This window comes from Aspergillus nomiae (assembly GCF_001204775.2).
Source record: "Aspergillus nomiae NRRL 13137 chromosome Unknown contig00247, whole genome shotgun sequence".
In the NCBI taxonomy this organism is placed as follows: domain Eukaryota; kingdom Fungi; phylum Ascomycota; class Eurotiomycetes; order Eurotiales; family Aspergillaceae; genus Aspergillus; species Aspergillus nomiae.
In genome coordinates this window covers 20,550-47,878 of record NW_015378302.1, presented here as the reverse complement: position 1 = coordinate 47,878, position 27,329 = coordinate 20,550, and the positions used below count along the sequence as shown (strand labels likewise).

The following is a 27,329-nucleotide window of genomic DNA, read 5'->3' as shown; positions in this document are numbered from 1 at the left end:
TTGCGGATATCCGTAGACATTGCGGATCGTGCCGCAGTCTAGCAGAGTCCTTAGGTAGGATACCCGGGCGTAACAATTTTAACCTAACTGACCCTAGTTAGGTTAGATTATAGCTAGGTTATAATGGTTAGGTTATGCCACTCTATAATTAAGTATAGGAATTTTATTAACCTAGCTATAACTTAGTAGTTAGATATAACTGACCCCATTAACCTAACTTAACCTAGCCAAATTCCAGTCTAAAAAGATTAATTAATTTTAATTTAATTTAATTAGGGGTTGGTTAAGGAATTTTATATTTTAACCTAATTAACCCTAGTTAGGTTAGGTTAGGTTAGGTTACAATGGTTAGGTTATGCCACTCTAAGCCAAACACCAGTCTAGTTATAATGTATATCTTAATACGGACTAAATAAGTTGTACGCTAATCACATGACTTCCTATGAATATATTTTCGAGTTTTGTATGTAAAACTTCACGTGATCAGCGCACAACTTATTTGGCATGCCTTTGTAGCGGGTCTTTCTCAACTAGTCTCGTACAGCCATTGCCAGTTCCGAGTCAAACTCTGTTACAGCCGAAGGCAGCTCGACGAAAATTCTTTTATAAACAATACTTCGAATGAAGGAGTTTTTGTCGTATCGAAACATCCGGCATATCCGTTGATCATTATAATCATCTATATAACATGGAACAAACAACCTCACCGTTCAAGAACGCAAAGTTTATTTGTATTTTCGGTCTGCACAAACCATCACCATGAATGACTACCACTAACAAAATCATCCAGGGGGCTCTGGCGCAGGGAAAGGAACAATATGCACCAGACTCGCGACAGAATTTAACGTAGCCCATCTCTCTATCGGAGATCTTCTCCGCGACCAAAAGGCCAACCCTGCACGGTGGTCATTGATCCAGAGCATGGTGGAGGGTGGCACATGTGTACCCATTGAGATCATCATGGATATCATGATCCCCGAAATCAACCGGCAGATACACAACGGGCGAACTGTATTCATCATTGACAATTTTCCGCGGAACAACGAGCAAGTAGCCGCGTTTGAGGAGCAGGTAGATAACACACCATCCACCCAATAGAGAGAAGAATCTGACGAGATAGATTGGTGATCCTCATGCAGCGTTCTACTTTCGATGCCCAGATGAGACGATGCTACGGCGGGTTCTCAATCGACAGAAAACATCTGGGAGAGTTGATGATAACGAGGTCACGTTTCGGAAGAGATTACAGACTTTCTATGAGGAGACGATGCCGATCATCAATGAACTCAGATATAAAGGGAGGATAATAGAGGTATGTGGAACATCTGGGTGATTGCTTTAATTAACATTTGTAGATTGATTCCGACGCGGACTTAGAGGGATGTTATGACTCGGTCAAGAACCAATTCAGGCAGGTTATAGCTCGCTAATTGCATATTCAATAAATACCATTACTGTAAGGATTCTGTCTTATATATATACTTCTTTGATATTAAGGCTCTATTATAGGAAAAAGATTATATAATCTATACTTAAAGTATCTTCCTATAAACGCCGATCTTGAAAAAGATCGGTAATTATAAGGATTTACTTTTTTAAATGGATTACGATCATTGTGAAAAAGTATATAAACCTTTACAGAGGTAAAGGTTAATTATATTGATAAATTATTACTAATCTTTTTATAGTAAGTACCTGCAAGTATCAGAGGCCTTCTTGCGATTCCGTCTATTTGTCTCATTTATCGCCCTGACATACTATCAAAACTGAGGCCAGCAGTATACCACAAAATCGGGACGTGTCTTTTGTCTACATCGTAGTCCAAGCCATGGCTGATCGCATTCACAACTATTGCTACTATTGTTCCAGTGAATACCCCCACAATCGGTTCCTTACGCAGACTTTGAGAGGTTGAGAACTTGAGAGGAGCGCACTGTGACATTTCAGTTACATTTTGTATATAAAATGATAAAGATTTCTATAGTTCTGGATAATTAATTCTCATTATCTTACTATAATAAATAGCACTACTCATACGAACTTCAGTCTTCAAGTTAGGACCCCTTCTAGGTTAGGATGGTGTATTTAAGCGCTGCCGAAAGTTTGGTTTTCTAAGGTACTTCCAAGGTTTCGGCCCGTATCGACGCAAAGATCCCCACTCTAGGACCCGAATTCAGGTACAGGATGTACAGTACAGCGAGATCCTTGTCAATCAGTGATTTCTTTCAGCCCCGAAAAGTACAAAGAAACATCCGTCACTAGTGTACGACAAAGTGAAGCTCCACTGTTTTCTCCTGTCGTGAGTGGCTATGTTTTCGAGGAGCAACTCCTCGGCAGGATTCCAAGTTTGCAGTTCGTATATTGCTTTGCCTTCTGCTTTGCCTGTTTTTTGATCAATACCACAAACTGTTCCATGGTTTCTTCCTCATCGATTTATCCCGGAATTTACAAAACGTCTTAATCTCTATCTTGTTTCCCGTTCAATTGAATGCCTACCCTCAATCTGAAGATCAAATTCTTTCGCCACCACGTTCTTTCATGAAAACCGTAGTAAGTCGGTTGTAACATTAGTATGAATCCTTATCCACTCGACAACTGAAGTACGAGAGGAGAGGAGGGGCTGTCCCGACCTACCGAGATACGTATAGTGTATGCAACCACCACTTAGTTCCCCTTGTAGGTATATATTCTAGTACACGAATTACCACTAACCTATATGTACCACCAATGTATGTACATGTAATAACATCCTGGTAGGGTACAGCACCTCCATTGGAAGGGCGTGGTCCTTTTAGGGCTTACTCGCAAGCGTTCCATTGTAACCTCACACTGAGCTGATTGTGATTACGCACCATATTAATCTGGCACTCCGCCTTCTTTAGCTCCTGGTAGAAATCCAGACTTCTCAACCTTTTTCCTCTCACCAATATTATTCAACATAACAAAGTCGCAACCTGTTTTCAAGTCAGAATCCCGTCCACTATGTCTTCGGCGAACCTCCCAGTGGTCGTTATCGTTCCAGGTGCCTTCGGCACACCTCAAGGCTTCGAGAAATTGCTACCGTATCTGACCAAAGCTGGATACGCAACACACCCAGGATCATACCCCAGTTGCAATCCATCTGACCCGGCCAAAGTGTCCTCTCCTCAGGATATCGCTTTCGTGCGCAACCACGTATTACTCCCTCTTTTGAACGAACATGGTAAAGATGTCGTCATCATCGCACACTCATACGGGGGTGTCGTTGCAGGTGGGGCAGCAAAAGAACTTGCAAAGGGGACCAGAAGAGCCCAAGGTCAATCTACTGGCATCATCGGCCTTATTTACGTGGCGGGCAATATTACACTTGATGGAGAATCTCTCTTTACTGCCGTAGGTGGCGCTTACCCTCCATTCATCAAAGTAGACAAGGTATGGGCCCCAGAACAAGCGGGATCATAACCATAGAGTATTAATAATTTTGTTTCCAGCCATCTCAGGGGCTTGCTGTCATCGAACCGGCGATGCAGATTTTGTACAATGACTGCGACCGTGCCCTCGAGCCAGAATTGGATAAGTTAATGCAGCCACACGCACTTCGAGCCTTTGAAACACCCGCCACTGCCCCAGCCTGGGCGGAGAGTGCGTTTGATGGTAGGAGAGCGTATGTGCGTACACTGGACGACTGTTGTAACCCTTCATCATTGCAAGATATGTGGCTGGAGAAGTCTAACGTCGAATGGGAAGTTGTGGACTTTAAGACCGGACACATGCCATTTGTGAGCCAGCCTCAGGCTTTGGCGGAGCAGATTACCAAGTTCATTGATGGTTTTATCGCACAGTAGATGGTAGCATATCCAGTGCTCACGGCATGCTATAGAACGAGGAATATACACCAGTCAAGTTGACTTGCTCTATAAATTATTACCAACTGACGCCTTTCGAATATAAGACGGGCTGGTGAACTTGAAAAGCCTTTCAACACTGATTACCTCGAGAGTAAACTCCAAATCTTTTTACAGACTATTTCGAGCTGAATATATCTTGAGAATCAAAAGAAGGGTAGGGGGTCACAACATGTGCAAGTATTGCTAATTTGGGTGTGATAACTTATTCAAAGGGACTGTACCTGCACTCTATTTGCAAAGGCTAGGTTTAGGTTGTGAATTTTACAGATAGAGATATTGCTCGCTTCTACACGCCCGACTAGTCCGTTGTATCAATCTTCGTCCCCCGTACTTCTTTTAAGACCATGATCGAAGCACCATTCAAAGTATCCATAATTATGTTGTGCCCCGTTTCCTGGATGCCTCCGGATTTTTCAGTGCATTTTCTGGATTCCTTCCATTTGCTCATCTATCTATCTGCAAGGTAGCTATTCCGATGGCCAGATAGTGTTGGTCTCTATGGCATCTCACACATCACTCCAAAACCTGGCCATTCTGAGTCCGTACTCGTAGGCATACAGCTTTGAGCCAGTATATCCCTTTTCACCCAACATACGCGTGAGCTCTATTTCACACCCTAGTCTTGATCCCAAGTCTAGAGACATGGACAAACTAACACTTCGCATCACGTACAATCACATTCCACTTGTCCTTCATGAACATCTGACCAGCACAAAGATTCTCGAAGCCTGAATCACTACTAACAGCAGACATCCAGCACTTGTTGCAGATTTCCTCAGCAGCAAGACCGATTTCTCGGAAAGAGTCCAAAGTTTTGCTTTCGGTCTACACGAAGAAAAATCAGTTAGCTTACTGTTAGTAGCCTACCTGTTATAAACGGCCAAGGGGACACTGACGTTATCATTGCACCACCAAATAGCATTGTTGTAACTGCAACTCACCCGGCCACAGTTTCCAGGTCCGGGCCCATTTGTAGGCTTTCCAGCAACGTCATTTTTGAGGTATTCAACTCCCTCCTGAACCTTGTTTCCATCTGCAGCGCCCCATCCATTCGGGTAGCAGATTATACTCTCCTTGTCGTAGCGCTGCTCCAGGGAGCCTGTCAAGGAGCCCTTATCGTCGCGCTTACTGATCTCCTGTTTGTAGTTGGGATTGATGGAACGGACATGGTTGGCCACTTCTTCGATTGTTCCTCGGACGCGGAGCTTGTTACCGGGTGAAGATTCTACCTCCCATTCAAAGTCTTCAACACCGTAACCCTCAATTGGAGCCTCCAGGGCTTGAGCCTAAAGAGGAAGGTCAGTCAGGTTGGACTCGAAGCTATGTCAAGGCAGGAGCTAAGTACCCCAAGAGAGAACAAGGCGGCGATGACAATGGCAAAGGTGGGACGCATGGTGAAGTACTGGAGATCTGGTTAACTTGAAGGTTGTTGAACCTGAAGTATCAACAAGGAAGCGAGGCAATCATCCGACTTTTATACTTATCCAACTCAGGCTTTGACCGAGCTTCAAAGAGAACATTTTGGCAGGAAACAGACCCGCATGCCGGTTAGTCGATTCAATGAATCCCGAGCCCCGTGGCCGCATGCATCCATAGTCATTGATAATATCACATATTGGGGCGAAAACGGCGTATATGCAACTTGAAGGAATCAATGGATCGTATGAGTGACTTGATATAGTAATAGTGTCGGGAGAAGAAAGAACGATAACTCCGAGTCCTACTAAGAGGAATCGGGGATTGTTGCAGAGTTCTAAAGGGTCCAATTATCTATTCCGCTAGTTCCAGAACGGACAACGTAAAATAGGGGGGAAAAGGCAGATTTGAAATATCGGCAGTCTCACCAATCATCTTTCTGTAGAATGTTGGGATATGGTGGAGCTAGGATTCAGCAAGGCAGACACCAGAACTATTGGACGTCCATGTAGTAACAGCCTAAAATTCTAACCCAACACAGCAAAGCTACGTCTCTATAGAAATATGGTTCCGAATGGAGCCATTTCCAGGCAACTGTCAACCTGCCCGGCATGAGAGAATGCGTTTTCTGCCGAATAGCGCAAAGTTCAGCATAGGTTGGATAGAAGGATTCCTTTCCGATTATGATCATTTACATTGCTCTTCTGCTTTCATTGCGTCGCTGTGTGAGCAGAGCCCTACATATGTATGTACAATCCATAGCTTGAACCAAGCTAATCATGATACAGCGGAACGCCGATTCTTAAAATTCAATAAGGACATTTGGATGCTTAAGCACTATGCCGGAGCACGTCCATGTTCTTGAGCCAGGGTAGGGTCACCTCTTGACTCCGATGGACCAATGCACGCATTGTTGGGGGCCGTAACAATTATGTTGCATTGACATCTCGCATCTTCCCTGCATATGGATTCCGCCCCTAAGCTAATAGCATCCGCCCCACGAACCAACCAGCTCTTGGTGGGGAACAGTTGAGTAGAGCTATGACCAGTTAATACGCATGGTTATCTAGGCCGCCCTGGCAGTACCTATTTCAATTTCATACTTAAATAATATATTCGCAGTAATGAACTAGAAAACATCGAGAGAGCAGTACATCTCGTAGGACAAGACTCGAGATTCTTCACGTTTGCTGCGGTTGCATATGAACGGGTCTGAGAATGCCAAGAAGGTAAGTCCTCGAGTTGGGATCTCAATATCCACTACTTGGTGCGTATATGCATCGATGCACATCCTTCAGCTAAGCAACAAACGGACCCCACTTTAATCAATTTACTGATTCCTAGGGAATGTTCGGGTAAACCCACCAATTGACTCCGACAGTGCACTCACAGTTGTAGAACGAGCCTGAAATAGAATAATCAGTTTCGATCCAATGCGTGGAGAGGGGCACAGCTAGGTGAAAGACATAGCTCACTCTCAATGGTTATTAATGCTTGTAAGCGTCTAAACCCGAAAGAGTTCTATGGCATGGGGGCCAGGGAAGAGATAAAAGGAAATGAGTTCGCATCTTCTATTCCCTTTCCTTTGAGCAGAAATCAAGAAGCTATTGCTCTAACGGCGATTGTTTGACTCCAATTCTCTTTTCAATATGAAATACACCGGATTGATCGCAGTACTCCTTGCCTGTTCGGTGGCAGCTGTAAGTCTTCATCTCCATGGAACCGTAAAGATCTAACTAACCGGCTGCTAGGGTCCAGTCGAAAGCTCCGCACAAGGCCCTCCAGGATATGGCGTCGAGGACCTAGAATGGAGCGTTCAAGTTCCAGAGTCTAACGATCCCATCAATGTCAAAGGCACCGTCGAAGATGTTGTCGCCGAGCTTTCAAAGCAAAACTCCAGTGCTGAAGCACAAATCCGAGCCCGAGGGAAAGCAAAGCAATCTCTGATGAAGAGGGCAGATCCTACAGGCTACCACTGCGGCGACCCCTTCACTCCCGCATCGTCTGCCTCCATTAGCCGAGGCATTGAGTACCTTCAGGGCGTCCCCGGCAAGCCTGTAAATGGACCAGGCCCGGGCAATTGTGGCCGAGTTAGTTGTTCTTACAACGCAGCGATTTGGTGGTGCAATGACGTACGTGAATTGATCATGACATTGTTGACGAGGATAAGCGCTAATGAGATTTAGAACGCTGAGTCCAAAACGCTGGACTCGTTCGCCGAAATTGCTAACGGTGCGGAAAAACTCATCCACTGGTGCTATCAGTGGGAGGAGGGGAAGCTTGGCTCTTATGTTGGTGGACAGGCTTTCTATGCAGACAACTGGAATGTGATTGTCCGTAAGAACGATTGTTAGAGATATTTGGGGTTTACCCAACATGTTATCAAGTGGTTCTTATATCTACCCAGCTTGTCTAGACCTCCTCATGCTTTTTCAAGTTACCTACATAACCCTTATTTGCATCAATTTGTCCAGTTAATATAGCAAGAGATCTAGATAGTCTGGCTAATGTGCTGAAACTAATAAATCAAAGTAGTACGCGCCCATGGGTATTAAGGATATTGCCGCAGTCTACCCGGTCAACTCTATGTTTGGCTTGGTCCTATATATTTGCTCTATAGAATCCACATATTTGGCTGGGTTTCTGACTGTCAACTCATCAAAAACCCATCTTCCACAGTGGCTATCACTGCTGTGTCCGTACTCTTACTCGTGTGTGCGGGTACCTCAGCATTCTTCTCAATTGTTCCAAAGATGCAAGATCCCCATCACTATACCCGATCCTTGCTTATTTGTCAAGACCGCATGACATCTATGTACATTACAATCGGCTGTATAGGCTATTATTCTTGCGCATCTCATGTTGCCTTACCTGCCCTTGGTTCCGCTGGGCCAATTGTCAAAAGGATTTGCTGTAGCTTTGCGCTTCTCAGATTGATAGTTACCACAACCATAGTCGCCCATGCAAGCGCTCCCAGTACAACTCTTAATGTCATTAGGCTCATGGGATTATAGTTACCTGCAAGGTATGTTTTTATTCGCCGGCTCAGGGGAACTAAACACCCCAGCCAGAACACATTGAAACACAGCGTAGCCTGGCTAGGCAGTATTGGTGGCATTGCTGTTATCGCCTACCTTGTGGCTAGTGCTAGGCCAATCTTTTATGGTCTTCTTTCGCTCATTGGTTCTCTACTTGGCCCAAGCGTGGCGCTGCTGTCGATGGGGTGTATGTGGCTTTATGATAATTGGAGCAAAGGCAAGACCGAGGGGCGAAATACTCGGATTCTTATGATGTGCCGGTGTGTTTTCGGTTTAGTCTCGGTCGTCTTTCTCAAGGTTGCCGGCACTTACGGATCTATAGTAGGTATCTGCAGCTCTTACGAATCCTCTGGAGAATAGGCTGGCTGGTCTTGTGCCGACCACTCGAATTCCCGTGTGACTTTCGTGACACCTGTATCAAAAATGGTATTGGAAAGAATCTCAATGTTGAAAACCATAATTTGGATCACACACTATGATTTACGATCGTTCTAAATAAAAGCCTGAAGGATCACATCTTACTACGAAGTTATAGAAAGTTTGTATTGCAAACTGCGAGTCAAATTTAACCAGTAATATTGCTCAACGCTCAAACCTTCAGCTGTACGATCAGCGAAGAAAGACCCACTAAGGTCAATTACTCCCCTCCAGACCACCAGACGGAATATATAAAGCCCAATCTGCCCTGCATTTCAAGCCATCGCTGTCCAAGGTGCGTTTTCTTTCAACACCACACAATGCCTTCGATCATCAACGGACAGAATATCGAAGATATCTTCCCCGAAGATCCCACCCTGCCCTCTCTTAATCTAGCATCTGTTGGCGGGGCAGAAATTACCTTGCCCTGGGCTAACAGCCCCGACAATGAGCCAATTGCAACTTTGACAGGGGGATGTCATTCTTCGAGTCTCGAAAGCGACGATGCGATAGCCCCATTCAGAACAACAAACGCGTTCTCACAACGGATATTGGATGAGAGGGTATTTTTTTCGAAATGACTCAGGCGCACAGTGTACGTTCCATAAAGCTATCACGTCAAACTCGAAGAGTTCGCATGAACATCTGAGTGTTTCGGGTAAGGCTAGTGCTGAGTGCAGTTTTGCCAATGGTAGTGTCAGTCGAAAGTACAATAAGGATGCGTCGAACAACGATGGTGCTATTTTATCTCACTTTGGAATCACTCCGATCCTAATACGGGAGAACAGAACTTGAAGGCCTCTCTTCACGCAACAATTCGAACAGGAACCATCCATGTGGGTGGGCCTCGCTTCTCGCTGGATGCATTGGCGGATACCCGACGGTCACGCCATGATCCTTCCTACTATTCGAAAATATATGGCGATTACTACGTGGATAATCTGAAGTTAGGGGCCGATGCAGGTGTGCTCCTCTCTTCTGCCACTAGTTCATCGGAGCAAATTGAAAGCCTCGATATCAAGGCCAAACTGCATATTCTCTGGTGGGATATTGAGAAGAACTATCACACCGAAAGCAAATCTTTCAAATATTGGTCTGAATTCCACATCACCGCATACGATACTCTGACGGGGTTGAATGCCTCCGACCAGTCGCTTGACAGGCCTCCGCAAGGGGTAGCCCAGAATTACATCAAGCTTGCTGGTGATTTGGAATTTCGTGTAAGGGACGAGATGCAAAAATGTGGTTTAAGAGGGGGAAAATTGGTGGATTTGGATATGTGCCACAAGCTCTGTGCTTCAGGACTGGTGGCTGAGATTACTCTCATGCCATATAGTCAAGTTCGGGACTACATGGTAGCTATCAATGAGCCAGGTTGAATTGCATTTAAAGATATTGTATACATGCTGGGTCGACTGTCGGTTGTCATCTATTTCACTTTCACTCGCTTTCAGACCAGTCGACGGGCACACCAATCTATTGATATTAGTACTTCGTCCACGCACCAGAAAGGATATAAGCCTACCGGCAAGTATTGTTTGAAAATCAATGGATATTGACAAGGTAGCGGTGTGGGGGCTCTGCAACAGCCTGCTCAGGCTTCGCGATGATTTTGTCGATCTGGAGATCGGTTATCTAGAGAAACGGTACCACTCGATCTTAATCAATCTCACCTCTTCAATGATGTAGTTTGTAGATGTCAATATCATCGTCCGGGCCCCTTCTAATGCCATGAGAGTCGGTTTATATGGTTTGGAAACAAATGGGGGTCCCTTTTGGGCGCCCCCTTGCGGTTTTGGTTGATATGTGGATACCCCTTTGTTATATACATGGTTATCCCGATAGAAAGCAGAACCCATTGCCCTTTATCCCTCATGGTCTGCATATCCCCAAGTGGTAAGGAACTTGCGATGCCGCAGCTGTTCTGCTATGGTGGCTGAAAGAATCATGCCAATGTCAGCAAATGGACATCAGCTAAACTGCCACCAATCGAAATTGAATAAATATTCAGTACTATTGCCAGTGAAAACAAAGAACAGGTCGTGAGTGGATGTAGCATCGCTAATCGAGCAATTCACAGTCTCCCACGCCTGCCACCCTCCTGTGATGGGAACAGAACAGGTCCCGATGGCCGTGCCATCCTTGCTGTCCAAGCGCAGCTCGATATGTCCACCATTGCCTGCTGATGCTACTCCAGCAGCAAAGCTGGAGGCCCCGTCACCAAATGCAACACCTTTGACTTTGATATAATCGCCATTGTTGATATATGCGACATGGATGCCACCGTCACTGGAACTTTCCACATCAATGCCATCGGACCAAGCAATTGTCTCTGCTTCCTGGCGGGAATATGGGTCCAAATTCCCAACCTGTGCCGGGCCATCTTCAGTCATGTTGATTTCAGGTATCGTACCATCTGAATTGTAGGTGAATTCCTCGACAGCCACGGATCTCGTATAGCCGGAGCCACCGGGAAGGGCCCCATTGTGATAGAAGAAATATGATCTGTCAGCAAAATCGACAATTCCAGGGTGATTTGTGAAACTAGCACCCTGTGTCGGCATGATGACGCCTTGATATGTCCAGGGTCCAGTGATGCTAGTGCCAGTCGAGTATCGAATATTCTCGGGACAACAGTTGCCAGCAAAGATCATATAGTAAATGTCGTCGCGTTTATAAATCCAGGGCGCCTCGTCAAATGAAGTCTCCTCGTCGGAACCCTCATTTGGGCTGCCGAATCCTTCAACCGTGAGGTCGACTGGAGTGACACTTCCACTATAGGAGATCATATCCTCGTTCAACTTGACATACCACAGACCAGGGTTTCCCCAGTACAAATAGGCCTGACCATCATCGTCAATATATACTGTAGGGTCGATCGCTCCATTTTCGACCAGAGGGTGTCCCAATGCATCGGTGTACGGGCCAGTGATATTATCACTGACGCCAACCCCGATGGCTTTGGTGGCAGTTGCACCATGGCGAACCGGTGCATAAAAGTAAAACTTGTCATTCCGAGCAATTACCTGTCCGGCCCATGCGTCTGCATCTGCCCAGGCAAATGTGTTTAGGCTCATCGGCGAGCATGGTGCTGCCAATTAACCATATCTGCTGACGAGAACAGACGCCAATCGAGCATAGTATACCACGTTGAGTTATCCTCATCATGTCCGGTAAAAGCAAAGACGCGACCTTCGTGAACAATCGGTGCCGGATCTGTTGTATAGATGTTCTGGACGATTGGATTGTCCGCTCTAGCAAAGCCCGCGCAGGTAAAGAGTCTTCCAAGAAGCAGCAGGAAATAACTCGCAAAAACACCGCCAGGTGACATTAGAACGTTTCCCCTGCGCCCTGACATGTTGATGTATCCAAAGGGATGCAGATGAAATGGCTATAAAGCGTTGAAGTCAAATGTGCTCCGTGGAATCTGAGTATAGCATCAAATGACTGTTTCCATTCGGGATAAGACCTGCAAGCCGTTGTCCTAACCAACACTTCAATCCCCTCCTTATACTCCACAGTCACCATTTATCCTTATTAGGCTAAAGATCCAGGCCATCAAGGTGACAATGTTTATCCCCCCTATGCAGCAGCAGTAGTAGTCATTACGTCCGGCGGGTAGATCCGGCAGTACCGAACCCCCTATACAGAATACCTCCCACGAACACCTATATGGATTGAGTAGAATCAGTAATAAATTTTGAAGATCACACAAGGCAAAATACTCAGCGTTTCGAGACCCTTAACTCGTGGGTACAGCGGATGTATTGAATGGAAACATTAAAACAATAACCGGAGAACTCCACATTCTTGGCGCTCCGCGGGTTCAAAACAGCCTAAATAGTCTGCACAGCTCCATCTCGAGTGGTGCCAGACTAGTTGAGTGGCTAAACCAGGCAGAGCAGGATTAAGGCATTGCCCATGACCAATCGACCCTTCAAGGGACAGATACCCTGATACTCACTCGCTGATAAGGCCTAGGTGCGGAATACCTAAAGAACCAACTCGTGTTACGTCGAGGTGGACATTTACGATGGTAATACATGAAACAGAATCCCTTTGGCAGAGGTGACTAGTTTAATTGACCTATTCGTGCTATAGTGGACATGATAGGCCTTGTCTCTCGGAATCCCTCTCTCTCTTATGACAAAGACACGGATGATCTCAACGACTGCCAACTCATACCGGGATATCAATCGTGTTGTGAGTGACAGGGCAAGCAATTCATATTGTTCAAGAAAGAATCGATTCTTCATTTAAACATCTCCTGGATCGTGGGTATCGCAACAGGTTATGGTTGAGGACGAATGGGCTTCGCTCCCTCAACCCAGTCAAAAGTGCCCAGCATCTTGGTCCAACAAACATCATCAGGAGCATACCCACCCTTCGGCGTCCCCCGAGCAAACATCGAACCACTGAGAAAGGTATGTGGAAATCCAGGATCGAATTCATATGCATTCTCGATTGCGTTCACCTCTGCATCCGTCAGTGAAATGTGAACGGCGGGCTCCACGCCCATGAGATGCTCGACCTTGCGGACTCCAACAATGGGGAACACATATGGGGCTTTCCGCACCACATACGCCAGCGCCACTTGCAAGAGCGGCACACCCTTAGAGGCGGCAACTATCTCCAACACCCTGGAGACATTACGATCGTGTTCTGACAGTGGGACCATATTTCGTCCCCCGGCATTGTTCGTCTGGTCACGCTCCCGGAATTCTTCTTCAGTCCGGAATCGACCTTGGTTGAGAACTCCATAAGGGCAAAGGCCCATTCCCTCGTCGCGACACATGGGGAGAATATCCCGTTCGAAATCACGATTCGCCGCGTTCCACAACCCCTGGTAGACAACAAACTGTCGTAATCCGTGGTCCCGGGCGTATTGATTTGCCTTGGACACCACCCAAGCAGGGGTATCACTAATCCCGAGATAGTGGACTTTCCCCGATGCGACCAGGTCGTTCAGGGCGTGCATCAATTCTGGGATCGAAACCGTGTAGTCCCACAAATGCACGTAGAGGAGATCAATATAGCTCGTCTGAAGCTTTTGCAGAGACGCGTCCACCGAAAGACGCATTGACTTCGTCCCCGTTCCTCCGTAGTTCACCTGAATGCGGTGTTTTTCGTGGCCCCGATAACCTGCCGCATATTTGGTGGCTAGGACAATGTCATCACGGTTCTTGCGGGACGCCAACCATTCGCCTAGCCACATCTCTGATTCCCCAGCCCGATATCCATTTGCCGTGTCGATGAAATTGCCGCCTTGGTGGTAGAAGTGATCTAGGATAGCAAAGGCCGTCTCCTTGCTGCATTCGCCAAACATCTCTCCGTCTGACACACCAAAGGTCATAGCCCCGAGGCAGAGCGGAGAGACGCGAATTGACGCGGTTGGGGAGAGCTGTCGGTAGCGACTGAGGAGGGGAGCTGAGGTGGACATTGTGTGGATTCTTGGGTGGCTTTGGGGTGGCTTTGGGGATCAGATCGATGTACCTTTTGCTTCGCTGCCAATCTGTACTTGATCAAAGTCAGTGACCCTCTAGCACCTTCGGCCACCGAAGGGTCGGGATCGCTCCAGGGAAGTGACAAGGGCTGGTCAGTTTCAATAACCCCGCCCCAAACATGGGGTACGCGGAGTGCAATGGTACAGGGCCCTTATAAGGAGGAGTGGATACATGTGTCCTGCACGAATCAAACGGTCTTTTTTGACCAACATTACATACCATGGTATCCAAAACCGTCTCCACCGCGCTCATCGGCTTGTTAGTAGCCTTGATTCTGCGAAGCGTTTATCGTGTCTTTTTTCACCCTCTCAGAAAGATTCCGGGGCCGAAAATAGCCGCTATCACGCACCTGTATCAACATTACTATGATGCTGTGCAGGGCGGGAAGTACATCTGGAAGCTGGACGAGTTGCATCGCAAGTACGGTGGGTTGGCCCTTGGCGCTCACCAACTCTTACAACTAACTAGCCACCTCTTTCCCCTAGGACCCGTTATTCGATTCAATCCCAACGAAGTGCATATCCAAGACTCGCACTATTACCATCAGATTTATGCTGGCGGGGCTAAAAAGCAGGACAAAGATCCCGGATTCCCAGCAGTCCCTCTTTTCCCAGAGGTTACGGTCACCACCATCAAGCACCATCACCATCGGCTGCGACGAGGAATCATCAAGTCCTTCTTTTCGAAGCAATACGTCATGGGCCTTGAGCATGTCATTCAAAGCAAAGTGAACCTCCTGGCCTCCCGACTCACGGAGCATATCGCCACGACACCGTCTTAGATCTCAAATATGTGTTTGCAGCGTTGACCTCCGACCTCACGACGCATTATGTATACGGAACAAACTTGAGCCATCTCACGGAGCCGGACTTCAAAAACGACTTTCTTGCGGGCATGGACAGCGTGGGTCGCTGGATCCCCGTATTGCTCGTTTTCGGGCGTCTGTTGAAGCTGGCCCGGTATCTTCCCGCCTGTCTGGTCCCCGCTGGCGAATTCCTCCACTTGTGGACTTTGTCTGAACGGCGGGTAGGCGAGATCCTGGGCTCGAAGAACAACGGCACGATGGGAGATCGGAAGACGTTGCTTCAGGCGATGGCCACCGCCGACGTACCGGAGCAGGAGAAAACGGCCACGCGACTGCAAATGGAGACATTGAACATCATTGCCGGGGGCACGGAGACAACGGCACGGGCCCTGGCGGTGGGGGTGTTCCACTTGGCAAATAAGCCGTCCCTGCTGCTCCAACTGCGCGACGAGCTTCGGACTGTGATGCCGTTTCCTGACAGCACGGCTTCCTGGACACAATTGGAACAGTTGCCATTCTTGGTTTGTTCTCGTTGGTTCCCCCCTTGTCCGATGCACATCCTGACACCTGCGGTTCATAGGCCGGCGTTGTCAATGAAAGCCTTCGGCTCTCCTTTGGCTTCATCATTCGATCTGCACGCGTTTACCCCAACGATCCTCTGGTGTACGAAGACCTTGTTATCCCCCCCGGCGTCAGTCTTCCCGCTTTCTTTGCGTCCCCAGAGAATTCAAGAACAACACTGGCTGACTTCTCTATTCGTCCTTAGACTCCGATCAGTCAAAGCGCCTATTTCGTATGCATGGACCCCTCGATCTTCCCGCATCCCGAGGATTTCAACCCGGATCGCTGGGTGCAGGCCGCCTGCGAGGGGCACAACTTGCATCGGTATATGATTGTCTTTAGCAAAGGCAGTCGACATTGCCTCGGCATCAAGTAAGTCGCTCCTGTGGGTGGGGATGGTTCATGAAGAGGGTCTTCTAATATTGGGACATGACTGGTTAGCTTCGCTCTAGCAGAAATCTATCTAGCCATCGCCACCGTCGCGAGACGCTTCGACCTGGTCCCCTACCAGACGACAGTCGAGCAGTTGCAGATGAAGCGCGATCTCGGCTTCGCTGCACCGGAAAAGGGACCCTTCACTGTCCAGGCCAAGGTGACTGGATTGGCGGATTAAGCGGGAGGGCACAGACGAGTAGATGCGGATCGAGTGACCCAGAGGTACCCAGAGCACCTCAGAAATGTCACCCTAATTAGACACGGTAGTTCGAAGAATGTAGATGCCCTGCGATTGTCTTCTTGGCCGATCTACTGGGGACGGTTGTAGATCTGCCGTTGCCGTGTGCGTATGGTATTCGCCAGTGTAATCATCGTTCTGGAATACGAGGCGCGTGGCATGCAATCCATCTGCCAACTCCCTTCCCGGCGAGATCTGCAGGAAGTCGGGCGCCAGATCAGAATCGTGGCACGATGCCAACAATGAGACAAAGAGATCGAATGGGACCATAGCCTCACGTGGCCTTGCTGCAGGGATGTGGTCGATTGGCGCCCGAAAAGCAAGGAATGCAACAAAGAACAATCCACACAAACAGTCTGGTTTGTTTGCTTTGTTCTTTCTTCTTTCTTCCTTTCTTTCTGTCTTTCTGTCTTTCTGTCTTTCTGTCTTTCTGTCTTTCTGTCTTTCTGTCTTTCTGTCTTTCTGTCTCCTTTCCATCTCACTCCTCATCATCGTTGTGTTGTTATGTTCTCCTGTGCCTCCCGTATATCCTTGACCCCCTGTCTCAAAACAACAACGCCAGGCTCTTCTCTCCATCCGGCACCGTCGTCCAGCCAGTCCAAGTATGCACGGCAATAAGGAGACGGCGCTCGACCCCGAGCGCATTCCCACGGGCGATGGGGAGGCACGGACATCTAACGACCGTGACATCCTAATCGACGAGGCTCCCGAGGCGAGTAGTCACATCTCCGGCGTGAAGCTGTATCTCATTGTGCTAAGCCTATTGCTCGCCGTGTTCTGCGTGGCTCTTGACAATACCGTTCGTTCCCCGCGCGCTCTTCTTTGTCCGCCCCGGCATGGCGGCTATTGAGCTGATGACCATTGTGGTGCAGATCCTATCCGTTGCCATCCCTCGAATCACGGATGAATTCCACCGGTTGAATGATATTGGATGGTATGCGTCCGCTTATCTACTTACTACGTGTGGTAAGTCCGCGTGAGACGATTCTTTTACCCAACCTCGAATTGCCCTTCCGCTGACACCCCGGGGAGGATAGCCTTCCAATTGCTATATGGCAAGTTTTATGCCCTCTTCAGCACCAAATGGGTCTTTCTTGTCGCCCTGTTTATATTCGAGGTGGGCTCTCTGATCTGCGGGGTCGCACCGTCGTCCGTGGTGCTCATCGTTGGCCGTGCTATCGCGGGAGTGGGGAGCTCGGGGATCTTCACAGGTGCTCTGGTCACCATCGCGCATATTGTACCCTTGGCCAAGCGACCGGTTTATATGGGGATCTTGGGAGGGATGTACGGAATTGCGTCGGTGGCAGGCCCGCTGGTAAGTCACCGTTGATGCATCCGGCAACAGTGACGGGCACCATTAACCGATCCTTGTGAATTGCAGTTGGGGGGCGCCTTCACTAACGAAGTGACCTGGCGATGGTGCTTCTACATCAATCTTCCAATCGGAGGGGTTACCGCTGTGGTTATCTTGTTTCTGCTTCGGGTCCCCAAATCGGCGGACTTACGCACGCATGGTGCCTGGGAGATGGTGAAAGGCTTAGATCCGTTAGGCACGATCGTCTTCACCCCTGCCATCATCTGCGTTCTCCTTGCGCTCCAGTGGGGTGGGGTAGACTACGCTTGGTCGAATGGACGCATTATCGCGCTGTTTGTTTTCTTCGGTGTGCTCCTAATTACGTTTATCATCATTCAGGTCCTCATGAAGGATAACGCCACCGGTATGTCATCCTCCCTTGGTTTCTACCCGTCCTGTAAGCCTCGCTCACCACCGCCAGTGCCGATCCAAGTAGCCTCCCAGCGATCCGTAGCGTGCGCCTCCGTTTTCGTCTTCTTCATCGGCGCCTCCATGTTTGTTATGATCTACTATGTGCCGATCTGGGTAACCTGCCTCTCCCTAGTCTACTCCCCGTGCCATGTGCCCCACCGCGCGCGACGATGGTGCTAATGCATGTCCAATAGTTCCAAGCCATTCGCAACCAATCGCCCGTGCAGGCCGGCATTGATTCCATTGCCTTGATTCTGGCCAATACCGCCGGCGCCATCATCTCTGGCGCTGTGACGAACAAGACAGGCCACTACGCCCCCTGGTTCATCGTCAGTAGTGTGATCATGTCGATTGGTGCCGGCTGCCTTACCCTCTTCACCGTGGATATTGCCCAATCCAAATGGATCGGCTTTCTCTTCCTCTACGGCATAGGGGTCGGCTTCGGCTTCCAGCAGGGGGCTGTGGCCGTTCAGGCCGTCCTTCCCATGGCTCAAGTCCCCATCGGAACCGCACTAATCTGGTTTGTGCAGATGTTGGGCGGTGCCCTCTTCACCTCGGTAGCGCAAAATATCTTCAGCACCCACCTAGCGGACAACCTCGCGAACTTGCAACTGCCAGGTCTCGACCCAGAGGCAGTCGCGGGTGCCGGTGCCACCGGGTTTCGCCATCTGGTCCAGCCCGAGTACATGGACCAGGTGCTGGTGGCCTATAACGCCGCACTGGTGGACGTCTTTCAAGTAGCCCTTATCTGCAGCTGTCTCAGCATTTCCGGCGCCGTAGGGATCGAATGGAGAAATGTCAAGCAGAAGAGGTAACGTTCGATAGCACCTGGCTAACTTTATGACCCGTATCTAGGGTTCTGCTTTTAGGGTTTCTTTCTTCTTCTTCTTCTTCTTCTTCTTCTTCTTCTTCTTCTTCTTCTTTCTTTCGTTATGGTTCCCGCATTATTCAACATTTGTGCACATAAGTTCACGTTCCAGATCATCGGAGACCCGTTCTCATCTCCCTTCCTGTAAGGGAGCGCGAGGACCCCGAACCGGCCAGGAAAAGGAGCGATGTTTATTTCTTTTTAATTCTTGTCAAACGGCTTCGGCGTTACCTCGTTCAACCGCGGGTCCCTTCTTTTAATCTCCACAATTGTATAATAAACGTCATCTACCAGCGTATGTTGTACTCGCACTTTGGGTCATGACTCTATGCGACGCTCATGTAATATATTCGTAGCGCTACTTACAACGATACATATGGGAGGATATGCCTCCATTGGCATGTTTGGACTACTAGTAATCCCTCAATAATTTCAATTTAATCAACTTCGGGTTATTTCATTGGGCGCAGAGCCCCTACGAAGATGCTCGATGAAATCTCGTATCGCGATGTGTTATCTTGCGATCGAACTATCGACACCGGCACTACATGCCTTCATACAAACAGAGCAAGGCATTTCAAACATAAATACAGCACAACATCATTATGAAAATACAGACCTTCCGATTCAGAACTTACTACAAATTCTAATTTGGACACGAGAACTGGTGGATCATGCGGCCAGGCAGATTAGATTGAACGATAGTCAGTCCCTCACATTGGCGGTGCAAAAGCCCACTTCTACAGCAAACGGTTGTTCATGGGCATATCCGCATAACAACAGCACCTCAGCCGTGCGTTTTCTATGAGTACTTCGTGAAACCTCCCCTCAACCTCTCTACACATTGAATGCCTGCGCTTTGGTTTCCCATCACTTTCTTTCTCGTTTCTGGTCTAGTCTTCTCTGGGACCAGCAATGTCATCCGGAGCTATAATTTCCGAACAATGTTTTGTGGCTATGTTCTACGCTGTCCGAAACCCGCTTTCGCTGTCCGAAACGATCCCCGAACTCCAATGTCTGCGACCAACGCGCCGAACAGTAGGTTGAACGGAATACCAGGCGGTTGTGATCTGAATGTTGTTGCCGTTAATTGGCACTCTTCAAAAAAGAAATGAAATAATGTAGCGCTGACACGGAGATCCCCAACACACGTTAGCACAACAAGAGGCTCTGAGGCATCCTGCTTCAAGCGAAACGGGACTGGAGGTTCCAGTCCTACATTTTAACAAGCAAACCAGCGCTTGTCCCATGGTTAGTACCCACCGGGCGCCCTTGCATGCCAGAGAACTTAGACACTTGGAGGCTTGGAGCGTGGAACGTATCCGTCCGATCAGTGTATCTCCATTCGGGACCGCTTGCTCAAGGGAAAGAAAACCTCCCTACGTCCATATAGATTCAGCTCGTCATTGACACTAGTTACGCCTACCACTTCCGATTGTGATCAACAAGAGATACACTTTGGCCATCATAGCTTCCAAGACTAAGGATGAATGGGATACGAATTGTGTGAAAAGGTGTATATGATATCATCGTAAAAGTACCTATATATGTAGTTCGAATCAATATACACAATGAGCCCTTTGAAAAAAGTTTGTAAACCACAATCTCGTCTTTTCTAAACGCGGGAGCAAATGAAAAACACGGCCCTGCTTCCTCCCTCCTCCAGCACCCATCATAGTTGTAACTATGCGCGTCACCCACCGAAGCGGAGCTTGCTAGGCCATGACTCGGTCGATCAGATCGCTAATTTTATAGACATGTTCCTTCTGCTATTGAGGTGTTAGCATTCAGGTCCGTTCAATCGTAGTCGAAGCACAACCTACCATCAACGTAAAATGATTAGCACCGTCCGCTCGGACAATATCAAACGAGGCCCCGGGCATGACCGTGTCCCACCCATCGGGGCCAAATTCAGTCCGCTTTTGAATCATGAAATGCATTCCTTTCATCTTGGGAGTATCCCGCTCGTCCATGACTGTATCTGCCGCCCAGACGATGCCGACTTTGGGCATCCGGCGCGCACGCAACGGGGCCAACTTATAATCCAGCATCACATCCACCACAGCAGTAAAGTGGGGGATTAAGTAGGGCGGAGGCTCAGTCGAGCCGTCCGGACTAGCCCCGGGCTGTGTAGCGAACAATCCAATGCTGTTGCAGTGCTCGTAAAAGGCTCGGGGGAGTTGTTCCATGGCTTGGGGAATAGGCGCATCAATAATGATTAAAGAATGGACCTCCTCCCCCTGGTTAACAAGTGCCTCGGCCACGACGTAAGCAAATGCACCACCGGATGACCAGCCGCCCAAGTGATAAGGACCCTGCGGCTGCCGCCGCCGGATCTCATTGCAAAAGCTCTCAATCATAGCTCCATGTGTGCAGTTCATGTTCTCGGGGTCCCGGGCATAAGGGCAATTCAGGCCCACTACAGCGGTATCTGATTTGAGGCGCGGCAAGGAGGCGTAAGAAAAAGCCGATCCTCCCCCATCAGGGAGCATAAACAGAGTTTTCCGCGCCACCATGGGTAGACCTTGTAGGACGACAGAAGTTGAGGGGCGGCAGTAGGGCTTCAGATCAAGTGAAGGCGGACTTCCAGTGTCGGCACCGGACTCACTCGAATGACCGTGATCTTCGCTGGAGGAAATAGTGTCGGATGCACTGCTAGACCAATCCGTTTCGTGGTTGGTGCCGGGAGTAGCTGACGGAGAGTCTTCTACATTGGAGCCACTGCCAGCATTCCCGCTTCCCAACATGAAGTCTTTCAAGGCACGCACGGTAGTGCAATCAATGAAAAGAGAAAACTCAGGACCCAGGTCCAGCCCCAGGTCCTCTCTGAAGCGGCTCCCAATGACCATTGAACTCAAAGAATCGATGCCCATGTCAGCAAAGTTGCTGTCATCAGTGAGCTCCTCGAGGGCAATTCCACTCTCCTCCGAAACAACTCGCATTATAGCATCTAGCTTTTCAATACTGACATCTACGCCTTTTGCCGCTGGAGCGCTTCCAGTAGTTTCCGGTGCCGGGGAATGCTTTGGCTGTGGCGGGGTGTGGGGATGACTGGCCTCTGGTGGAACAGATTGGCCGGAAACATGAGTAGGAGCTGGTTTGGAAGGCGATATTGGCATCGTCGGCGGCGGCGTTGTCTTTAACCCTAGTTGGCGATCGGCTTTTTTCACTGTAGACTGCAGGATAACACGCAGTGCCCCACGGGGGACGCATCGCAGCTAAACATCAGTCAGTGTACGAGTCTCTTCATCGGGTCTATTCTCATTCGAAGGCTTACCGAAAGGCCGCGAAAGAAAGCAACGACTTGGTCTCCGTCCAGAACCACCACATCGCCATGCACCAGATCATTCTCCTTCGCTTGGCCCATCTTGGTGTATACATCGTAAGACTTGCTATTATGGAGTGGTTGGTAGATCTGGAACGAGTCCCACCCGTGATTGACGTAGACCTGTTTCTCGATGTCAACATTGTCGTTGGCATTCATAGCAAAACCGGCCACCTGGGTGATGGCATCGACGTGAGCTGGGTGAGCTGCAAAGATGCCTTCCGACGATCCCAAGGAGAAGTCTACACAACTTGCTGCCTCGTTCTCTGCCTCGTTCAGCACCAGATGATCCAAGAGCATGTAGTCGGCATTAAACCGAGCCATGCTGCTCATGAGCTTATACCCGGTCTTCCGATTGTATCGCATGAACTGCCCCTTGGCATGGCCATCACGTAACTGGCGGATGTGGGTCTTGTACTCAGACACAGACCGGCGCAGAGATTTCAATTGTGCATCGGTTGTGAATCGGACGGTACAGCTCGCATGCTCCGTATCGAGCTTCCCATCGGCCTAGATAAATTAGTATTACATTACCCTTATAAGAAGCCTGGAGACAACGTACAAAATAGGTGGCGAATTTGACTTTGGCGCTTCGCGTAGTAGCAGCAGCCTTGGGCGGCCACTCCATGGTAAGCGTCGTGCGCAGCAATTGAGGTCCTTTCCCATGAGGGATCAACGCTTTGTCTACCACCATGTCTGACACGTCCACAAGGCCATCTATGGCACCGGCCCCCGGATGTCCCGCACGGAGCCGTTGCATACTGTATTGGCCCACTTGCATGGCGATGTCAGCATAAAAGGAAGGGGTACACAAAGGGATCCCATCAACAAGGTGCCCTTGAGCGAGGCCGTTAACATCCTTCCGAGATAGGTCTGTCTCCACTACTAAGGTAGCCCCCAAAGGTTTAGTCGTCTCCTCCACCACTCGATGGAGTGTCGTGGTGGTCTGTATTTCGGGAAAGGCCTGTTTGCTAGGGTCCAGCTTGGATGGACGGTCAGGCTTCGACTCAGGAGGGACTTGATAGTCGGCCGTTTTAATTTCGTGACCAGGAGTGGCGCACTTGCAATCCTGCTGGTGGCGATGCAGACACCAGTCACCCTGATACGGGATGTAGTAATCCTTCAAATCCCAGCCGTAGCTCGGCAGATCCACCAGTTTCTGGGAGGAGGCGAAAGGCGCGTGATATTTCTTCCAATTAATATCCCATCCACCCGTGTACACCGAGGTGAGAATCTTCTGCAGGTTGGGCCAAATGGCCTTGTTAGGTGCTAGAGTGGGTAAGGTGGTTATTTGCTCTCCCAGCGTCATTTTCACCATGCCCGAGATTAATGGCTTCGGCCCCAGCTCAATGACGAGGGTTTTATTGTCGATGAGTCCCTTTTCTCGAGCAGATCTCAAAGCTTGGGCCATATCGACGGTGTGACGACAATGTTGGGCGACATATGATGGAGTCACGACGCCTTGTTCGCGGATTTCTGTCCGCAGCAAGGGAGAGAGAATTGGTAGTCGGGGCTTAGCAAATGTTGCTCCCTGAGCCAGGGCCTCAAAGTCGTCCAGAATAGGTTGTACCTGGGTAGAATGGAAGGCAAACGGGAGTTTCAACAGCGTGCATTTGATCCTGTTGTCCGTCACGGCGCGTTGAATCTCACCAATATTCTTGATGGTACCACTGAGGACGGTATCTTCAGGGCCATTAATACAGGCCACCTCGCAGTCATGATTTCGGGTCCATTGAGACAACGCTTCAGGAGTAGCCTTCACTGCTAGCATAGCATGGGTACCGCGTTGGCACCGCTCCTGGAGAAGCTCTGCTCTTTTACCAACAAGGTAAACCACGTCTGAGGCGGAAAGAACTCCCGCCGCGTACAGGCTTGCAAATTCCCCCAAACTATGCCCCACTGTCGCATCAGCATGGATCCCGAAGGAAGTTATGAGATTCGTCAGGGCCAATTGAAGGCAAGCGATAGCCAGTTGCACCACAACGGGAGCCATTTCTTCCACGTCCCCGGTAGGCGAAGTACAGACGTGAAGAAAGCTAGGGAAGCCATGACTTTGCGCCAACCGATCAAACTTCTCCAGGTCCTCTCTGAATGCTGGATACGCATCGTACAGCTGCTTACCCATTGTTGCATATTGGGACCCTTGTCCCGTGAAAGCAAAGAGAATTTTCGGCTTGCTTTTTGGTCGACTGACTCCATCCCCATTCTGTATGGCCATCTCTAGCTTGCGAGTCATCTCTTCCACAGATGCGCCAGTGATGCTCACTCGGTGTAGATAATGCCATCGACGTGCAGTAGTGGTATATGAGAGCTGCGCGAGATCAATGTGGGAGTTTTTCAGGAGATACTGATGCAGTCGTTCCAGGTTGGTTTTCATGGAAGCCCCCACATGCGCAGACAGGGCGACGATATGACTAGAGCGCGGATCCTTCTCTGTCGGCCAGTGACGCTCCGGGGCGTCCTCCACTACCAAGGCAGTATTCCCTCCTGCGGCACTGAAGTTGTTGATAAGCACCCTGCGGGGGGTGTGTGTGCGTGGCCAGGGCTTAGGTTCAAAAGCAATGTGCACGTTGCGAGCCCCGAGATCAGGGAAATTGCGGTTGATTTTGCTCCCCGGTTTGATGCCGCAATGCGGGGGTATGGTATCGTGCTGCATCATCATCAGAACCTTAATAAGGCTCGTAACCCCAGACACTCCCTCTCCATGTCCAACGTTGGCCTTGGCTGAGCCGACAAATAGTGGCTGATCCGCCTTTCTGGCGGTTTCGGACGGCGCAAACACCGATAGGACGGACTCCATCTCCACCGCATCCCCTACCTGAGTGCCGGTGCCATGCATCTCAATGTAGCTAAAATCATTGGGGTGGAGTCCAGTGGTATTCAGCACCGCCGTCATGTTATCGATCTGGGCGCCCACGTGCGGCCGAGTCATCGACTCCGACATGGCTGAGTGGTTAGTTTTGGCATCGAGAATAACGCCGAGAATGGGATCATTATCTTCCAAGGCATCTTCCAGCCGTTTGATGAACACCGTCCCGACTCCCTCAGCTCGGCAGTAACCATCGGCATTGTCATCATACGGTTTGCAATTGCCAGTCCGGGAAAGAAAGAACCCTTTGTCCAATCCTGTGTGGCCATCAGGAGTATAGATCATGTTAGTTCCTCCTGCCACCGCTGTGTCACAGTCGCCCCGCCAGAGAGAGTTGCAGGCCAGGTGGATGGCAGCTAGACTGGAGGAACAGGCTGTGTCATTGGTATAGCTGGGTCCAGCAAATTCGAAACAGAAATTAATGCGTCCAGGAATGAAGCCGCGATTTCCACCGGTGATGAAGTACGTGTCAATATTCTGGGCCGTATTGGTCTCCATCCAGTCGTTACTGGTGACTCCGTGGAAGACCCCTATGCGGTCTCGCTGGGTCGACGGCGTGGTGTCGGGGACCAAGCCAGCCCTCTCCATTGCCTCGTAAGTAGACATCAAGGCCATGCGCTGAGCTGGATCCATCTGCGGCGCCTCTTTGGGCGAGATCCCAAAGAATCGGGGATCAAAATCGCCTGAGAAATCCAGCCAGCAGCCCCATTTGGTAGCCCCTTTGTTTCGTGCTTTCCCGCTAGGATCAACATGCGTGTTGATGTCCCACCGTCGACGGGGAACCTCTTTACAAACATCCAGGCCTTTGTAAAGAATATCCCAAAAGCTTTCGGTGGTCGGTGATTCAGGAAACCTCCCCGACATGGACACAATGGCCAGCTTGCACTTGCTTCCACCTGGTCGACCTGAAGCGGGGATGGCTCGTCCGGTGTCAGTTCTCGTCTCAGTAGTGATAAAGCTGTCTCGAAGAATGTTGCTCAAGGTCTCATTCATGCGAGTCAAGAAAGGTACCAGGATGACGCTCTTAACCCGGCGAGATTGCAAAAGGCGTGGCAGTCCTGTCTCAACCAGGTCGAGTCGCACTTGCTCCAGGAGAGTCTCAGACAAAGCCACCACCATAAGGTCCCGGTAGTTGGTAGACTGGACTACATTACCCGTCACATGGGAAATATAAGGTATTTGGCCAGGCAGTTGCTCCCAGGGAGTCGTAGGCGTCGTGTCTAGTATGGCAGTGATATCTGCCTGTGTGAAGAGGGCGCCGTTGTGGGCCGGTAAACAGATGGGAATTGGAGTAGTCCGGTGCTGAGCCATCTCAGGCATCGCACAGAACGCCCTCAATGTGGATGGACTGCCACTTAGAGTCATAGCATTCTTAGAGATGCAGCTGATCCACGGGCGTCTTGTCTGAGGTACGTTCTATTTTATTGCATCATTAGTATTACGTATCTTTTACTGGATACCGAAAGATATACAAGCACTCACAGTGGACTGACAAAACACTTCAATTTGATCACGAGCTTGCTGGGGATCCAGACCCCAAACAATGGTAGACCAAGGGTCACCTCGGTCATCGCTACACCCGTCCACCCGATCCCGCATCTCTAGGGCGCAAAGACCGAGGCGGAAGGCAATCAACACAGTTTGTACAGCGATAGGCAGCAACTCTGACAGGGAACGACTGCAGCTTACCGCCACAGCGGCCAAGGAACCCATGCAGAACCCCAGCACGTAGCTATCACTGGGCTGCGGGTACCTGTTGCCAGATTCCTCATATTCCCTAGTAGCACCTTTAGAAGAAAGTGGCGGAATCGATCTGGGGTAGGACAAAAAGAGAGAGCGTACCGGATGAAGCATCCCAACTGGCAGAGGCACACTAGAGCGGTTCGAAATGCCGGGGTCAGTTTGCCGTCGACATACTTCTGCACCATTTGGCGCAGGTCAGCGGTTCGAGCCAATTTGTGATCAACCATGTTCATGCTCTGCACCATCTGGGCTCGCAGAACATAGTGGGACTGGTCCAGAAAGGCGGCTAGGATAGGGCTGTCCTGGACGGACAGTAGACTGCGGAGCTTGGGAACAAAATCCGCCGTCTGATCGCCGAAGAGAAAGAGTTGCCTTGATTGAGCCATTGTGGAATAGGGTATGAGATTGTTGAAACTCGATGGAAGCAGGTCCATCCCGAAGAGCTATAGGATGCTATA

At 49.4% G+C, this 27,329-nt stretch overlaps 11 protein-coding genes across 11 annotated transcripts; 7 read left to right on the top strand and 4 right to left on the bottom strand.

The window, feature by feature from the left end:
• Positions 1-688: 688 nt before the first annotated feature.
• On the top strand, positions 689-1,430 carry ANOM_008229 (uncharacterized protein; the record flags this gene model as incomplete). The annotated part of the gene is made up of 4 exons (XM_015553485.1): positions 689-731; positions 791-1,071; positions 1,121-1,312; positions 1,356-1,430. The coding sequence occupies 4 exons, from the start codon at positions 689-691 to the stop codon at positions 1,428-1,430; spliced, it is 591 nt and encodes a 196-aa protein (XP_015404688.1).
• A 1,552-nt stretch (positions 1,431-2,982) lies between these two features.
• Positions 2,983-3,824, top strand: ANOM_008228 (esterase/lipase family protein; the record flags this gene model as incomplete). Its single annotated transcript, XM_015553484.1, has 2 exons — positions 2,983-3,411; positions 3,471-3,824. 2 exons carry the CDS (start codon positions 2,983-2,985, stop codon positions 3,822-3,824), a joined length of 783 nt encoding a protein of 260 aa, XP_015404689.1.
• A 714-nt stretch (positions 3,825-4,538) lies between these two features.
• ANOM_008227 (uncharacterized protein) lies at positions 4,539-5,280 on the bottom strand (the record flags this gene model as incomplete). Its single annotated transcript, XM_015553483.1, has 3 exons — positions 4,539-4,712; positions 4,829-5,173; positions 5,233-5,280. 3 exons carry the CDS (start codon positions 5,278-5,280, stop codon positions 4,539-4,541), a joined length of 567 nt encoding a protein of 188 aa, XP_015404690.1.
• A 1,672-nt stretch (positions 5,281-6,952) lies between these two features.
• Positions 6,953-7,657, top strand: ANOM_008226 (uncharacterized protein; the record flags this gene model as incomplete). Its single annotated transcript, XM_015553482.1, has 3 exons — positions 6,953-7,003; positions 7,055-7,435; positions 7,490-7,657. The coding sequence occupies 3 exons, from the start codon at positions 6,953-6,955 to the stop codon at positions 7,655-7,657; spliced, it is 600 nt and encodes a 199-aa protein (XP_015404691.1).
• A 1,421-nt stretch (positions 7,658-9,078) lies between these two features.
• Positions 9,079-10,137, top strand: ANOM_008225 (uncharacterized protein; the record flags this gene model as incomplete). Its single annotated transcript, XM_015553481.1, has 2 exons — positions 9,079-9,321; positions 9,547-10,137. 2 exons carry the CDS (start codon positions 9,079-9,081, stop codon positions 10,135-10,137), a joined length of 834 nt encoding a protein of 277 aa, XP_015404692.1.
• Positions 10,138-10,728: 591 nt separating this feature from the next.
• Positions 10,729-11,835, bottom strand: ANOM_008224 (uncharacterized protein; the record flags this gene model as incomplete). The annotated part of the gene is made up of 1 exon (XM_015553480.1): positions 10,729-11,835. One exon carries the CDS (start codon positions 11,833-11,835, stop codon positions 10,729-10,731), a length of 1,107 nt encoding a protein of 368 aa, XP_015404693.1.
• A 1,214-nt stretch (positions 11,836-13,049) lies between these two features.
• Positions 13,050-14,198, bottom strand: ANOM_008223 (aldo/keto reductase; the record flags this gene model as incomplete). The annotated part of the gene is made up of 1 exon (XM_015553479.1): positions 13,050-14,198. The coding sequence occupies one exon, from the start codon at positions 14,196-14,198 to the stop codon at positions 13,050-13,052; it is 1,149 nt and encodes a 382-aa protein (XP_015404694.1).
• A 284-nt stretch (positions 14,199-14,482) lies between these two features.
• On the top strand, positions 14,483-15,150 carry ANOM_008222 (benzoate 4-monooxygenase cytochrome P450; the record flags this gene model as incomplete). Its single annotated transcript, XM_015553478.1, has 2 exons — positions 14,483-14,687; positions 14,748-15,150. The coding sequence occupies 2 exons, from the start codon at positions 14,483-14,485 to the stop codon at positions 15,041-15,043; spliced, it is 501 nt and encodes a 166-aa protein (XP_015404695.1). The 3' UTR covers positions 15,044-15,150.
• A 6-nt stretch (positions 15,151-15,156) lies between these two features.
• On the top strand, positions 15,157-16,241 carry ANOM_008221 (cytochrome P450; the record flags this gene model as incomplete). The annotated part of the gene is made up of 4 exons (XM_015553477.1): positions 15,157-15,588; positions 15,648-15,758; positions 15,834-16,000; positions 16,070-16,241. The coding sequence occupies 4 exons, from the start codon at positions 15,157-15,159 to the stop codon at positions 16,239-16,241; spliced, it is 882 nt and encodes a 293-aa protein (XP_015404696.1).
• A 664-nt stretch (positions 16,242-16,905) lies between these two features.
• On the top strand, positions 16,906-18,933 carry ANOM_008220 (MDR family MFS transporter; the record flags this gene model as incomplete). Its single annotated transcript, XM_015553476.1, has 5 exons — positions 16,906-17,100; positions 17,174-17,267; positions 17,339-17,616; positions 17,683-18,180; positions 18,261-18,933. 5 exons carry the CDS (start codon positions 16,906-16,908, stop codon positions 18,879-18,881), a joined length of 1,686 nt encoding a protein of 561 aa, XP_015404697.1. The 3' UTR covers positions 18,882-18,933.
• Positions 18,934-20,437: 1,504 nt separating this feature from the next.
• On the bottom strand, positions 20,438-27,257 carry ANOM_008219 (sterigmatocystin biosynthesis polyketide synthase; the record flags this gene model as incomplete). The annotated part of the gene is made up of 6 exons (XM_015553475.1): positions 20,438-20,703; positions 20,758-22,152; positions 22,212-22,769; positions 22,822-26,544; positions 26,611-26,905; positions 26,971-27,257. The coding sequence occupies 6 exons, from the start codon at positions 27,255-27,257 to the stop codon at positions 20,650-20,652; spliced, it is 6,312 nt and encodes a 2,103-aa protein (XP_015404703.1). The 3' UTR covers positions 20,438-20,649.
• Between the last annotated feature and the right edge of the window lie 72 nt (positions 27,258-27,329).